This window comes from Hevea brasiliensis, chromosome 2, assembly GCF_030052815.1.
Source record: "Hevea brasiliensis isolate MT/VB/25A 57/8 chromosome 2, ASM3005281v1, whole genome shotgun sequence".
NCBI classification, from domain to species: Eukaryota; Viridiplantae; Streptophyta; class Magnoliopsida; order Malpighiales; family Euphorbiaceae; genus Hevea; species Hevea brasiliensis.
In genome coordinates, this window is record NC_079494.1 from 101,256,890 (window position 1) to 101,269,704 (window position 12,815).

At 29.1% G+C, this 12,815-nt stretch overlaps 1 protein-coding gene across 1 annotated transcript; it reads right to left on the minus strand.

The window, feature by feature from the left end:
• Positions 1-5,630: 5,630 nt before the first annotated feature.
• On the minus strand, positions 5,631-11,702 carry LOC110672918 (kinesin-like protein NACK1). Its single transcript, XM_021835855.2, has 15 exons — positions 11,541-11,702; positions 9,905-10,268; positions 9,693-9,782; positions 9,491-9,591; positions 9,265-9,381; positions 9,104-9,185; positions 8,952-9,019; positions 8,797-8,856; positions 8,588-8,712; positions 8,130-8,328; positions 7,919-8,029; positions 7,738-7,830; positions 6,697-7,653; positions 6,247-6,566; positions 5,631-6,138 (listed from the first exon to the last, which is right to left on the minus strand). Exons 2-15 carry the CDS (start codon positions 10,140-10,142, stop codon positions 5,811-5,813), a joined length of 2,889 nt encoding a protein of 962 aa, XP_021691547.2. The 5' UTR covers positions 10,143-10,268; positions 11,541-11,702; the 3' UTR covers positions 5,631-5,810.
• Between the last annotated feature and the right edge of the window lie 1,113 nt (positions 11,703-12,815).

The following is a 12,815-nucleotide window of genomic DNA, read 5'->3' on the forward strand; positions in this document are numbered from 1 at the left end:
TTCAGTTCGGTTTAAACCGATCGGTTTGATTTTTGATTGATTTTTTAATTTAGACTTGATTTTTAAGTTATTTGGTCTAATTTTAACTTTAGTTTGAACCTAATAACCATTAATCAATGAAATTAAACAATTAATATATATAAAATTAAATATAATTTATAAATTTTCCATAAAAATAAATTAATTTAAAAATTAATTCAATTCGATTTGACTATATAAATCACTATTTAGTTCGGTTCGATTTAATTAATTTTTTTTTCTTTAAAATTAAACTGAATCAAAATAACTAAAATTATTATAAATTAAAATCAAATCAAATTAATTAAATTTTAAAATTAAATTAATTGAATCAAATTAATTCGATTTAATTTAATTTTTTAATTTAAACTGAATTCTGCTCCGACCTAGTTGAATATGATTTTGGGCTTTTATGGGCTATGGATAAAAATTTGTTTGTGGGGGGATAAATGATAATGGGTTAGTTAAAATGGAAAAATGAAGTCAGAGTAATGATGAGGAACGTCACATGTGGCTGCACAGGAGGCAATAGACAATCGACAGTACAGTTGTGTGTCAAAACAAAAATGGGAACGGCGATTTCTTCAATGGAGCTGGAATTATGTCATGATTAGTGGGGTTTTGATTCACTCCCATGCTTATGCGGGGCCCACGTTCACGCCTACATCATTTCTAATTATAATTAATTGAAAGTTTAGCTTAATAAGATTTAAGAGATAAATTTTCTCAAATTATTTTATTTTAATAATTCAGTAAAATCATTTTTTTATTTTTTATTAATAGTCATTTAAATTAAAATTTGATAGAATCTAAAATGAAACTCTTATATAATATATTTTATGTGACTTTAAATAATAAAAAATTAACCTTTTTGCTAGATCAAATTGAAAAATAAAAAATTATTTCATGTTTCTTATTATATTTATTAATATCTATTTTTAAATAAAAAAATAAAAAAAATAAATCTCAAACAGTTCTAGTAAATATATAATTTTTTAATCATTTAAAACTACATAAGATATGACCATATAAGAATTTTATTAAAAATTTTATCCAATTCTAGTTCAAGTGATTGTTAATGAATAAAAAATGAAAAATAAGTGATTTTATATATATATATATATATAATATTTTTTATTATTTAATTAAAATATTAAATAAATAATATATATTTATATTATATATATTTTATATTTTAATAAAATTATTAAAATTTAAAAAATAATTTAATTTTTTTCTTTAATGAGAAAAATATTTTCCTTTCGCTAATACTCTAAATACAAAAAATATATATATTTTTTGAAAATAAACTAAACCTAAAAGGAATAGTAATTTCATATTTGATAAGAAATATAATATTATGCAAATTAAAATTCTTTTAATTGTATAGGATTAAGATTGTGAGATTTAAAATGGTATGAGGTTAGTTGTAATCCACCCATATTTTAATTATTTTTTTTTATAATAATAAAAGGAAAGAGAGAAAAATTAGCATAATCGGACGCATGATTGATCATTGATGATCCCCCATGCCATTTTTAATTGCCAAGTTCCAATCCAAGCATGCCTAGCCGTTTGCCCACCCTACCCTACCATCACGCTTATTGCTTTTCCAATTGCCAACTCCAATTTAATTTGTTAGGTTACTAGTTTTTTTTTTTAATTTAAAAAGAAAAAAAATAAATCACAATATATATATATATATATATATATATATATATATATATATATATATATATTCAAACTCTGAATTTTAGATATCGAAGACGTGTCATTGATTTATATAAAATTTAAAATTAATTTTAAATAATAAAATTATAAATTATAATTAATTTTAAAAATAAAATATAATTTAAATAAAATTAATATTTTATCTTTCATAAATTTATATATAATATAGATTAAGCGAACTAAAAAATCAGCTATCAATATAGCAAAAGTAAATAATAAAATAAAATTAAATAAAAATTTTAATAAAAATATAGAAATTAAAATAAATATTAAAAGATTAAAATTAAATAATAAAAAAATAATGAAATTTATAAAGAAGTTCAGATATTGAAATAAAAATATTAGAGGGATAAATAATAATTTTTTGAAAATACACTAAAATTTATATATAAAATTTTAATTTTAAAAATTTTAGGAAAAAAAACCAAAAAATTAAAATTGAAGGGAAAATTTTAATTTTAAAAACTTGACCCCCGCAAAGCTCAAAATAGTTCTGCCTCTGAATAGGGCTGAGTAAAATTCGGTTCAAATTAAAAAATCGAATCGAATCGAGTTAATTCGGTTCAATTGATTTAATTTTAAAATTTAATCGGTTTGATTCGATTTTACATTATAAAAATTTCTGTTATTTCGATTTGATTCGATTCAATTCAGTTTTGAAGAGAAAAATCGATTAAACCGAACCAAATTAAATAGTAATTTATATAGTCAAATCAAATTAAATCGAACCGAATCGATTTTTGAATTGATTTATTTTTATAAAAAATTTATGAATTATATTTAATTTTATATATATTAATTGTTTAATTTTATTGATTAATGGTTATTAGGTTCAAACCAAAGTTAAATTAGAACAAATAACTTGAAAATCAAGTTTAAATTAAAAAATTAATCAAAAATCAAATTGATCGGTTTAAACCGAACTAAAACGAACTGAAATAGAGTGGTTCGGGATTTGGTTTCCAATATTTATGGTTTAATTTTTATAATTTAATTCGGTTTGATTCAATTTAAATCAAATGCTCACCCCTACCTCTGAATAGAATAGATCTCCGTACATTCATATTTATTTAAAAATATTAATTTAATAATTTAAAAAAGTCATATAAACAATGTTAATATTGCATAAATGGTTAGCATTAGAAGGAAGTAATTTTCAATTCATCTTTCTTTCTTTATTTCCTTTTCATCATTAACTTCGATTTTGTTGTATTAGTATTTCTTGAAAATATTGGTGGAAGAAAGGACTAACTTATATCAGGCGCAACTTTTTATTTATATGACACGTTTCCAGAGATCATGGGGTGCCTTCTTCGATAGATTAAAAATAGCTTATTTATTATTAAAAAAATTATTTTTTAAATTTAAGAGTGTGAAACTTATCATTTTGTAAATAAAAGTACATATATTAGAAATATTTAATAATTTTTCGCTAGATTGACTCTCTTTTGTCGGTTGCTTTCATAAATTCAAATAGAGGTGTGCAAATGGTTGGTTCGGTTCAGAATCGAATCGATAAAATTGAAAATTGAAAATAAGAAAATTTAAAAATCGAACCAAACTGATTATTAAGAGAAAATCAAACTAAATTAAATTAATAAATATCGGTTCGATTTGATTTTAAACCGATAAAATCAAATTTTATAAAATTTCATATTTTTAACATTAAATCTCAATAACAAAAATATAAAAAAAAACTTAGAAATCAAAACTAAAAAATCTTAAGGTTTAATATATATATATTAGTAATTTTGGTTCGGTTCGGTTTTTTTTTACTTTTTATGAAAATAACTGAACCAAATCGATTAATTGAAATTATCAAAATTTATAAATTGAACCGAACCGATTGAACCGAATTAACTCAATTTGATTCGGTTTTTCGATTTAAACTAAAATCTGCTCTCCCCTAAAATCAAATATAGGAGATACTTTAAATCATTGGTTTTAATTAAGGGTAAATTGAAGAATTATATTAAATTGATTAAAATTATATTAAGTTAAACTTATTTTATTATTTTGATTCGATTTTAGTTTTTTTTTATTAAGAATCGAATTAAAATAATATTAAATTTGTATGAAATTAAAATTGACTTGAGAATAGACTTTGTATATATATTTTTTATAATTTTTTTATATGTTATATATTTTTAATATTATTATATATTTATATATAATTAAAATTAATATATATATATATATTAATTATGAATTATATACAACATCATTTTAATTATAGACATATTAAATCATTTTATAATATTTAATTATAAGTATACTTCTATATGTTTAATCAGGGATGGAATTAAAAAACTAAACGATATCTTGATAAAAATATAAAAATAAAAATATAAAATATTAAGATATCAAAATTAAATAACATAGAAGATATCAAAATTAAATAACATAAAATATGAATGAAATTTATATAGAATTGCAAAGGCTAAAAAAAAAATGTTTAAGGGCAAAGAGAGTTTTAAAATATATATATATATATATATATATATATATATATATATATATATATATATTTATATTTACATATATATAATTTTACAGGTAAAATTTTAAATTTAAAAATTTTAGGAGGTAACAATAATTTTTTTTTTTAAAAATTAAAATTTATGGATAACATTATAATTTTTAAAATTTTTGGAGAGTTGTTTACCACATAGTTTTATGTTTATGTTTAATCCTTAATTATATTTATACTTAAAATTAAAAATTTTATAATTAAAAATATATAAAAAATATATTATATGATATATTGTTATTAACAATTAACTTAAATAGTAATTAGGTGTAACTTTTTCTATGAAAATAATTATATAAAATTGGAGGTTATGTGCTCTCTTTCCTAGTCATTATTACTAGCCTACCAAGTCTTTCTTATTAGTACTTGATGCATCCAAGATGGGTTTTTTTTTTTTTTTTTTTTTTTTTTTTTTTTTTTTATGAGCAGTCGTTAATTTTGTGTGAACATAAATTATTTTTTTTTAAGTGTTGTAATTTTCAGATGATTTTAAAAAATAAAAATATAACAAGAAAAAGTTCCTTCTTACCTTTCCTCCTATAAATAGGGAGACTACCATGGCCTAAAGCAGCACAGCACCTCCAACATCTCTCTCTCTCTCTCTCTCTAAGAAGAGTTCTTCTGTGAGTTTTCTCCATTTCTTTCTCATTTTCAAATTGTTGAAAATGAAGACATCATGTGTAGCAATTTGCAGTCTAATGGTGCTTCTCCTGGCAGAGGCACAAGTGACACTGGCAGTGACATGTATCCCAACAGAGCTGAGCTCATGTGTGAGTGCAATCACATCATCTTCTCCACCATCGAAACAGTGTTGTGACAAGATCAAGCAACAGAAGCCTTGCCTTTGCCAGTACCTCAAGAACCCAAACCTGAAGAAGTTCATCAACACACCAAATGCCAGGAAAGTTGCTAGCACTTGTGGAACTCCATTCCCCAAGTGCTAGATAAAGATAGCTAGCTAGTCAGATGAGTCTCAAATTTCTCATTCCTGCTGTGCATGGAAAGATTAATTAGAGAGTCATTTTATGTATGATTAAATTTGGTGTGGGTATGATCATCAATATATCTTAGTAGTGGAGCACTAGTTGTTAATGGAAATAATATGTTGGGTCGCATGTGAATGTGACCCGGCTTCGTTCTTTGGTGTGGTTTAATCATGTACTAGTTGGAAAGGCTCTACCTGTGTAATGAATGTCAGTAGTTGGATCATCAAAATTATTATAATGGTAATCTAATTATTTGCAGTTAAAATCAACTACTTTTTTTTTGTTAAAAAAAAAATTATTTGGCAAACTAATAAGTGGACATCAATAATCAGGAATGAAAAGTAATAAATAAAATGGAAAGAAAATTAATAAATTCTTCTGTTATTAAAATGTGAAGATCATATCCGAAGCAATTTTCATGCAGAGTGTGCACAATCAGTCACACCATAATTTAACCAAGAATAATATAGAATGCTCGGAGAAAAACTCCAAAAATTCATTTACATGTACAGGAAAAGGGATTACTTGCAAAGAAAATGTATTTCTCACAAATGTAAAAGGTTTGAAATTGGGTTCCAGCCCATGACCCATGGTCTCCTATCCATTGGTAAGGCAAAATTGAGCTCAAACATCTCCTTTGACATATTTCCTCCTCCGCAAAAACCAACAACCTTTGCCACTATCTCTGCACTTTCCTGAACATGCCTTGCATCATGGGGATTCGTCCACAATTTGTTCACAAACTGCAGCTTCCTCTGCTTCCCCTCAAGCGGAACATCCCATTTCATGTACAGTGCATCTCTTTCTTCCACCGTTAAACGTGAGGTCAGCCTCTTTGCCAGGAATTCCCTTTCGCGTTTCAATGCTCTAATACTGCAAAATCAACAAGAGATTTGAAAAAAAAAATTTCAATTTCATATTCATCTTGAAATAATATGTCATTTCTTATAAGGCAATAAACTAAAGTGAGAGATAGAGAACCTTGATGATAAGGAAATTGTAGGCTCATCTCCTACTCGAGCTGGGCTTGCATTGCCAATTTCTGTCAAATGCTGCTGCAACCAAGTCAAGCGCCTGAGCTCAACTTCCATGTATATTTGATCAGCAAGATCCCCCTTGAATAACAAATAAAACTGTGTCCTATGGATGATGGATACATAGCACACATCCCATAACTCAATGATCAGCTGCCTTTGCTCCTTAAAAGTTACTTGCCATGAAACTTGAGTTTCTGTTTCATTTATGTTCTCCTCATCCTCAAGATTATAACCAGCTGCTTCATTTGCTTCCAGCTCAAGGACCTGAAGGGATGAGAAATGCAGATGAAATGAATTTCCCAACTAATGGAACACTAATGAAGATAGAAGATAAAGTTACAATATAAATGACAATGAAACAAACTAAACGTTGAAATAAACTCAAATATTATACCTGGCAAACAAGCAACTGCTTTTGGTATTGCAGTTTGGCAACACGTTCCTTCAGTTCTGTCACATATGCTCTTATGCTTCTTACATTTTCTTCTGCTGCATTCTGAAACATCTTCTGCATTTTCTTCATATTAACTGAACCAGAACGTTGATATCCTGAAGTGCCTTCCTTTGATAATACATCTCCACCTTCTTCGCTCTTTGTAGGAGTCCCTTTCTCAGACTCTGGCTGGGTCTCAGAGGATAATATTTCTTCATTCCCTGGAGCTTTATTTTCAGTGTCATTTTCCAAAATTTGCCAAGAAGTTGATAGTGGTGAGCAAGGAGACCTTATAAAGTTTTGCCTGTTGGCACCATTACTTGATGCCAAAGGAAGTATCTTTTTCTTCTTTGGTTGATTCTTAGCTTTGGAAGTTGCTTCACAGTTTGATTGTGGATTGTTGCTTGGAAGAGACATTACTAATTTGTCTATAGACTTCTGAACATTTTCCAATTGCTCTTCGAGATCTGCAATAGTACTTCCCTGTGAATGAAGTCTTGTTATCTCTTCCTTGAGGTTGGCACTGACACTTTTGTTAGGAGCTACAACACTGCCAATTTCTACTTCCTTAGGTACTGGTTGAATGGATCGCATTTCTCTTATTTCTGCTTGCAATTTAGCAATTGTCTCAGCTGCATCTTGGTTACCTAGTCTATGACAAGCAACCTCCTTCTGTAGTACTTCTAGAGCTCGACTAGCTTCTTCTCCAAGTTGCTCCTGAAGATGTTCTAGTTTGCGAATTTCATGCATTAGCGCGAAAGGTGCAGTTGATGATTGCCTCATAGACTGCCTTAAAATAGTTTTTCTTGTTCCATCGCAGCCGCTCAACTCCTTGCCGTCCAGTTTTGGCAACAATGCATCAGAATAAAAGAGACACTTCTTCACTGATGGACGTGGTGATTCCAAGGTGCTTGAAGCCTGCATTCCAATGGTTGTGAGAATAATCCAAAAAGAAAGAAAGAGAGACAGAGAGAGAGAGAAAGGGAGGGAGGGAGGGAAGACCTGTTGGTCCTCTTGAATTTTTTTCCGTAGCTCATCCACTTGAGATTGTGCAAGATCTCTCTGGCGTCTTAATTCTTCAATTTCCATCTCCATCTAGCCACAATAAGATAATATGTAAATATGACACATTCATTAGCATCGTTATAAAATTCAACAAACTGAAACTTTTATGGAAATTCACCTGTTGAATTTTGAAGTCTTTCTCGTTTGAAGGGTCAGGAGTGCGCAGCTCTGCTTCCAGCCTGGCCACTTCCTTCTGTAGATGCTTCACCAGCTGCTTATCTGAAACAACCTAATAAAAAAAAATTGAAAAGAAAAGATATCAGAATTTATGTTACCTAAAGTCAGAATAATCTCAAACAAATCAGCTATAAGAAACAAAGGATCAGTACCATGTTGACATGGGCATTGTTAGTAACTTCTTTTGCTCGTGTGGCAAAGAAGAGAGTGTTTCGAGATTGTTCAACATGGCTAAGTGCTGGACTTAAAGTACATATGATGGCAGTACGAGCATTCCCACCAAGTGAATGCTGCAACATGCGAGTAAGCTTCGAGTCGCGGTAGGGTATATGACCACTTCTTTTCCCAACACTGCAAAAGGGCCAAAAACAAATTTGCAAATGCAGACAAGGAAAATAACTATTGGTGGAGTATTTTGCACAATGAAGTTTGATGATTGTGACATTATTTCTCAATTCCGGATCCCATTCTCTTGTTTCATAGTACACATGCATTATCTTGGAATCAAATCAAACGTGTAAGAGTCAATATGAAGAAGGAACTGTTATAATTGTCCACATCAATGCAGGTTGCAGAGGAAAGCAGAAGTATGCTGACAGTGGATTCTGACCTGAGCTTTCTTATCACCGTTGTCAGAGTCATCAAACTAAGATTAATATGGCAGCCTTCCCTGAGCCTGGCTCCATCTGCATGTGTCTGTGAGGCTCTTTCACTTCCAGCTAGGTCTACAAAATTCTGGAAGTCATGAAATGAAACATATGAGTTATAAGCAGTGAGAAAAGTAATTTTTCAAAACAAGGCAAGGGTTTTCAATTTTACCAGGCTTGCAACGAAAGATCTCACACAATCTGAATTTTCACGGAGGGTACTTTCTATCGTCTGCAGCCACAACAAAACGAAATCCAAATATTAGTTTTCACAGATAAACTGTTGTCAGAGTGTAGCAATAGAAAGTCATAACCTTTGAATCTTACCAGCCTTATAATTTGGTGTGACCGCGAGCTAGTATCATTAAGGGCAGTCTCACCAACTTGCCTTTGGGCTACAACACACCAGTAATAAGTTAATCAACTTGCATTGGCAAAGAAAGAAAAGCAAACACAAGTAAAGGGCTTCATTAGACTACCTTCACAAATACTGATCAGATGCCTCAAGTGCTGGTCATTACTTGCTGTTTCTTCCACCAACTTCTCAACCACAGTACCTTTCTGCATGTGTAAGAAATTTCATCAATGAGATAAGCCTTCAGAAAATCATAATTAAAAACATACTCTTAGTAGAATATACCTCTGGGTCATCTAGAAGCTTGAGATTTCTACCAGATTCTGAATTCAGCAGGTCCCTGACATTTTCATTATATATTTCTAGTCCAGAAATCTTAATCGTAAAATCTCTCTCAGGGGTCTGTAGCCAGGCCAATTAAAACATGCGAAAGAATCAAAAATAAAGTTGACACTCAAATCCACAAAAGAATTATAGGAAACAAACAATATCATATTCTGATAAAGCTTACATTCACTATATGCTTATAGATGTCATTGACAGCTTTCTCAGTTATTCCTCTCATCGTATATGTCTTCCCACTGCTAGTTTGCCCATATGCAAATATGGTTGCTGTAATATAAATACGAATTAATTGTTTGGCATATATAGCAGATTAAACGTAAACATTTAAATGGCATAACCAGATATACACATAAAAAACTTATGCTTACCATTTATTCCCATCAAAGCAGACAAAGCAACATTCTTTACTCCTTCCTCATATACAGTTTCAGTTAAACAAGTGGGGCCAAAAACTTTATCTGAAAGAAGAAAAACCTCAACAGCTTTATTAAAATGAGAGCAGAAACATAGAAGGCTACGAATGCTATAATTCAACAACAAAACTTCAAATTTAAAGGGGCAATATTTTCAGATAATTTACCAAATGTGAAAGGGGTCTGTTGAGCTGTGCGTTCCTGAGTAGGTGGCTTAAATACAATGGTGTTATCATCAAGACACTCCCATGCTACTTGGTCTTTAGCTAACTGCTCTTTTTTGTTTAGTGGTCTCAATCGTACGGTAACTACAATCTTCTCTTCCTTTGCTTTAGGACCTCCAGGAGTTGATGCTGGTGTCCTGTCAATGTTAGAAGCTGGTGTTCCTGGGGTTCTGACTGTCATCTTTATATTATAGTTTACACTGATCCTCTAATTGAATTTAGAAGTGACCAAACAGAAGCACAAGCTTATGCCTCTCACAGAAGAGGCTATGAAATTATTGTCTCGTCTCTCTTGGTGCGGAAATTGCTGAAATATATCAGTTGCCCAAATCCAGTATTATCCACAAACAAGATATCATAGGTCAGTCAAAAACAGGAAAAAATTATCTCAAGCATAAATAAGACATGGTGGACTTCCAAATTCAAATAGCTTCGAAATACAAGTAACTGCTATATTTGTTCTTTGAATGACAGACAACAACAGTTTAACTTGGTCAGCATTCTCAGAAAGTAGCAACAGTAGCTTTACATATGGTGCTTTTCCAACACACTTCAGTGTTTTTGTCTTTCTACCATGAAATGAATTCCTGAGACTCCGCTACCTAAGATGCTAAGAAGCACCTATTTCGGCCAAAGAACATGATAAGAAGAAGCAAGTTGATTTGCATATTAACATTTCTGAACTTTTCACATGCTCCAGTATCCCCAGCAAGAACTCAAAACAAAGCCATAGTTCAATTTCACAGAGGTCTGCAGCAATTAAGAATGTAACAACTAAATTTTGCGAACAAGGAAGCAACACAAAATTGCATCGTTAAATTCATATACTACTATAATTTTAATGACCAAACTGTTGCCCAAACTATTGCCGTGCAGCTCCTCCAAATGATTGCCCAATAAGAGACAAAGAGGTAGAATTGACTACATTTCATCATGAAAGGAATATCTATGCGCATTTTTTATTGCTCATGTATCCTTTCAAGTTTTGATTATTAAGCGTAACCTAACTTTATATGTGAAATTGCTTGCAAGCTGCATGACCTAACTTCATGAAGTTATAAAGAGAAACTTCACAATAATATATTTCAATTTATCCTGATCTTGAAATGCCCCAAAAAAATTAGGAAAAATGAAAAAGCAAAACGGAAAATGGCCTCCTCTTCTCCCATTATTCTGCTTCTTTTCAATTTTGATCCACATTTAGCAATCGATATAACTTCTCAGATAAAGCAATTGTATTAATCAAATTCTACTTAAACCACCAAACAAGCTTCAACAACAGTTGCACACAATGAATGTAACTGCACTTTTGAAACAAAGTTCCTGAACCTTCCAAGTTTGAAAGAAAACAAAAATTAAGCAAAAAGGGAAAGTTGAGGAAACCCTCCACAATTTACTCATCATCTACTAATGCAAAGACAAATTAGAGAGAAAAAAGTAATTAACTTGCCATTTTTATGGTAGTCTAATCCAATTATACAAGGAAGGCACACGAAGAGCAGAATTTCCTTCCATTTCTGACTATTATAAGCTCCAGTTACAAGGAAATAAAATAAATGAAAAGGAAAACTATACTTACAGAAATCTCAAGCCGAGATCTCTCAGGATAAACAAGCAGATCCGCACAGCAAGCTCGCGAAAGGGTCAATAAACTAGAAAGAAGTAGAAAGACCAAGGGATTGATTTGCAGGGCTCGAAGAACAGTAGCGTGCTTTGTTCGTCTTCACTTTATGAATTGGGCGTTTGCGACCAATGGCATTTGAATTCGAGTCTTAACGGCTAGTTTCTCTCTCTCTCTCTCTCTCTCTCTCTCTCTCCCTCTCATTAATCTGGAATTTTATTTATTTATTGAAATTTTTTTTAGCAGATTGATTATTATTTGTATTAAGGAAATTTATTATTGTCATCGTTAATATTTTTGTCTAGTTATTTTTTTTCATTTTTACGCATGGATGAAAAATTTTAAAATTATTAATAAAGGCTTAATTATTAATTTATTTTTAATTTCGTTATTATTAATATTTTATTTTTTTATTTTAAAGTTTGATTCTGTTTATAAAATAGTCATTTTTAGTCCAATTAACTATTAAGGCATATTTTCATATAATTTTAGATATAAAAATTGAATATAAAAATTTGATTATTGATCAAAAGATTTGTTTTTTGATTAAATAATAATAATAATAATAATACCTAAAGTTAAATACTAATTTTTTTTTTAATGTTATAAAACTTAAGTGAGGATGATAATGGGCTCGATTTTTATGGGTATCTGATCCGATTGAATACGAATTTAAATAATATATAATTAAATTTAAAATAAATTTGAGTTTAAAAAATAATATCTATAATAAATTTGGGTCGAATTTAGATTTTACATGTTCGGTATTAATTATTTGAATTTATTTATATAAATATTTAATTAGATATAAAATATATATATATTTTTAAAATAATATTTATATATTTTTTATTTTAAATAAAATAAAACTTAAATATTTTATGAAATTATTAAATTTTTAAAAAATAAATTATAAATAAAAAATAATTTTTCTGGATTATTAATTAAAATATATAAAAATAAATGAATTCAGATATATTTTTCGTAATAATAATTGAATTTAAAATAAGTGCAGATAGTTTAAAATAAATTATAATCAAATTGAAATGGATTTCAATTTTAAAAATATTAATTAGATTCAGATTAAGGTAGAAAGATTTTCACGAGTATTTACTTATTGTCATCCTTAAACTTAGGATAAATCAATAATTATTAAAAAAATTTTATCATTAGATTGGATTTTAGAGTTATGATTCAATGAATTTAAAGCAAATGAAAAAAATTAGACAGTGT

Coding starts and splice junctions, on each gene's coding strand:
- LOC110672918 (XM_021835855.2), bottom strand. CDS start 10,142: ATGACAGTCAGAACCCCAGGAACACCAGCTTCTAACATTGACAGGACA. Junction 8,857..8,951: donor CACACCAAATTATAAGGCTG/GTAAGATTCAAA, acceptor TTGTGGCTGCAG/ACGATAGAAAGTACCCTCCG. Junction 7,831..7,918: donor AAGACTTCAAAATTCAACAG/GTGAATTTCCAT, acceptor TATTGTGGCTAG/ATGGAGATGGAAATTGAAGA.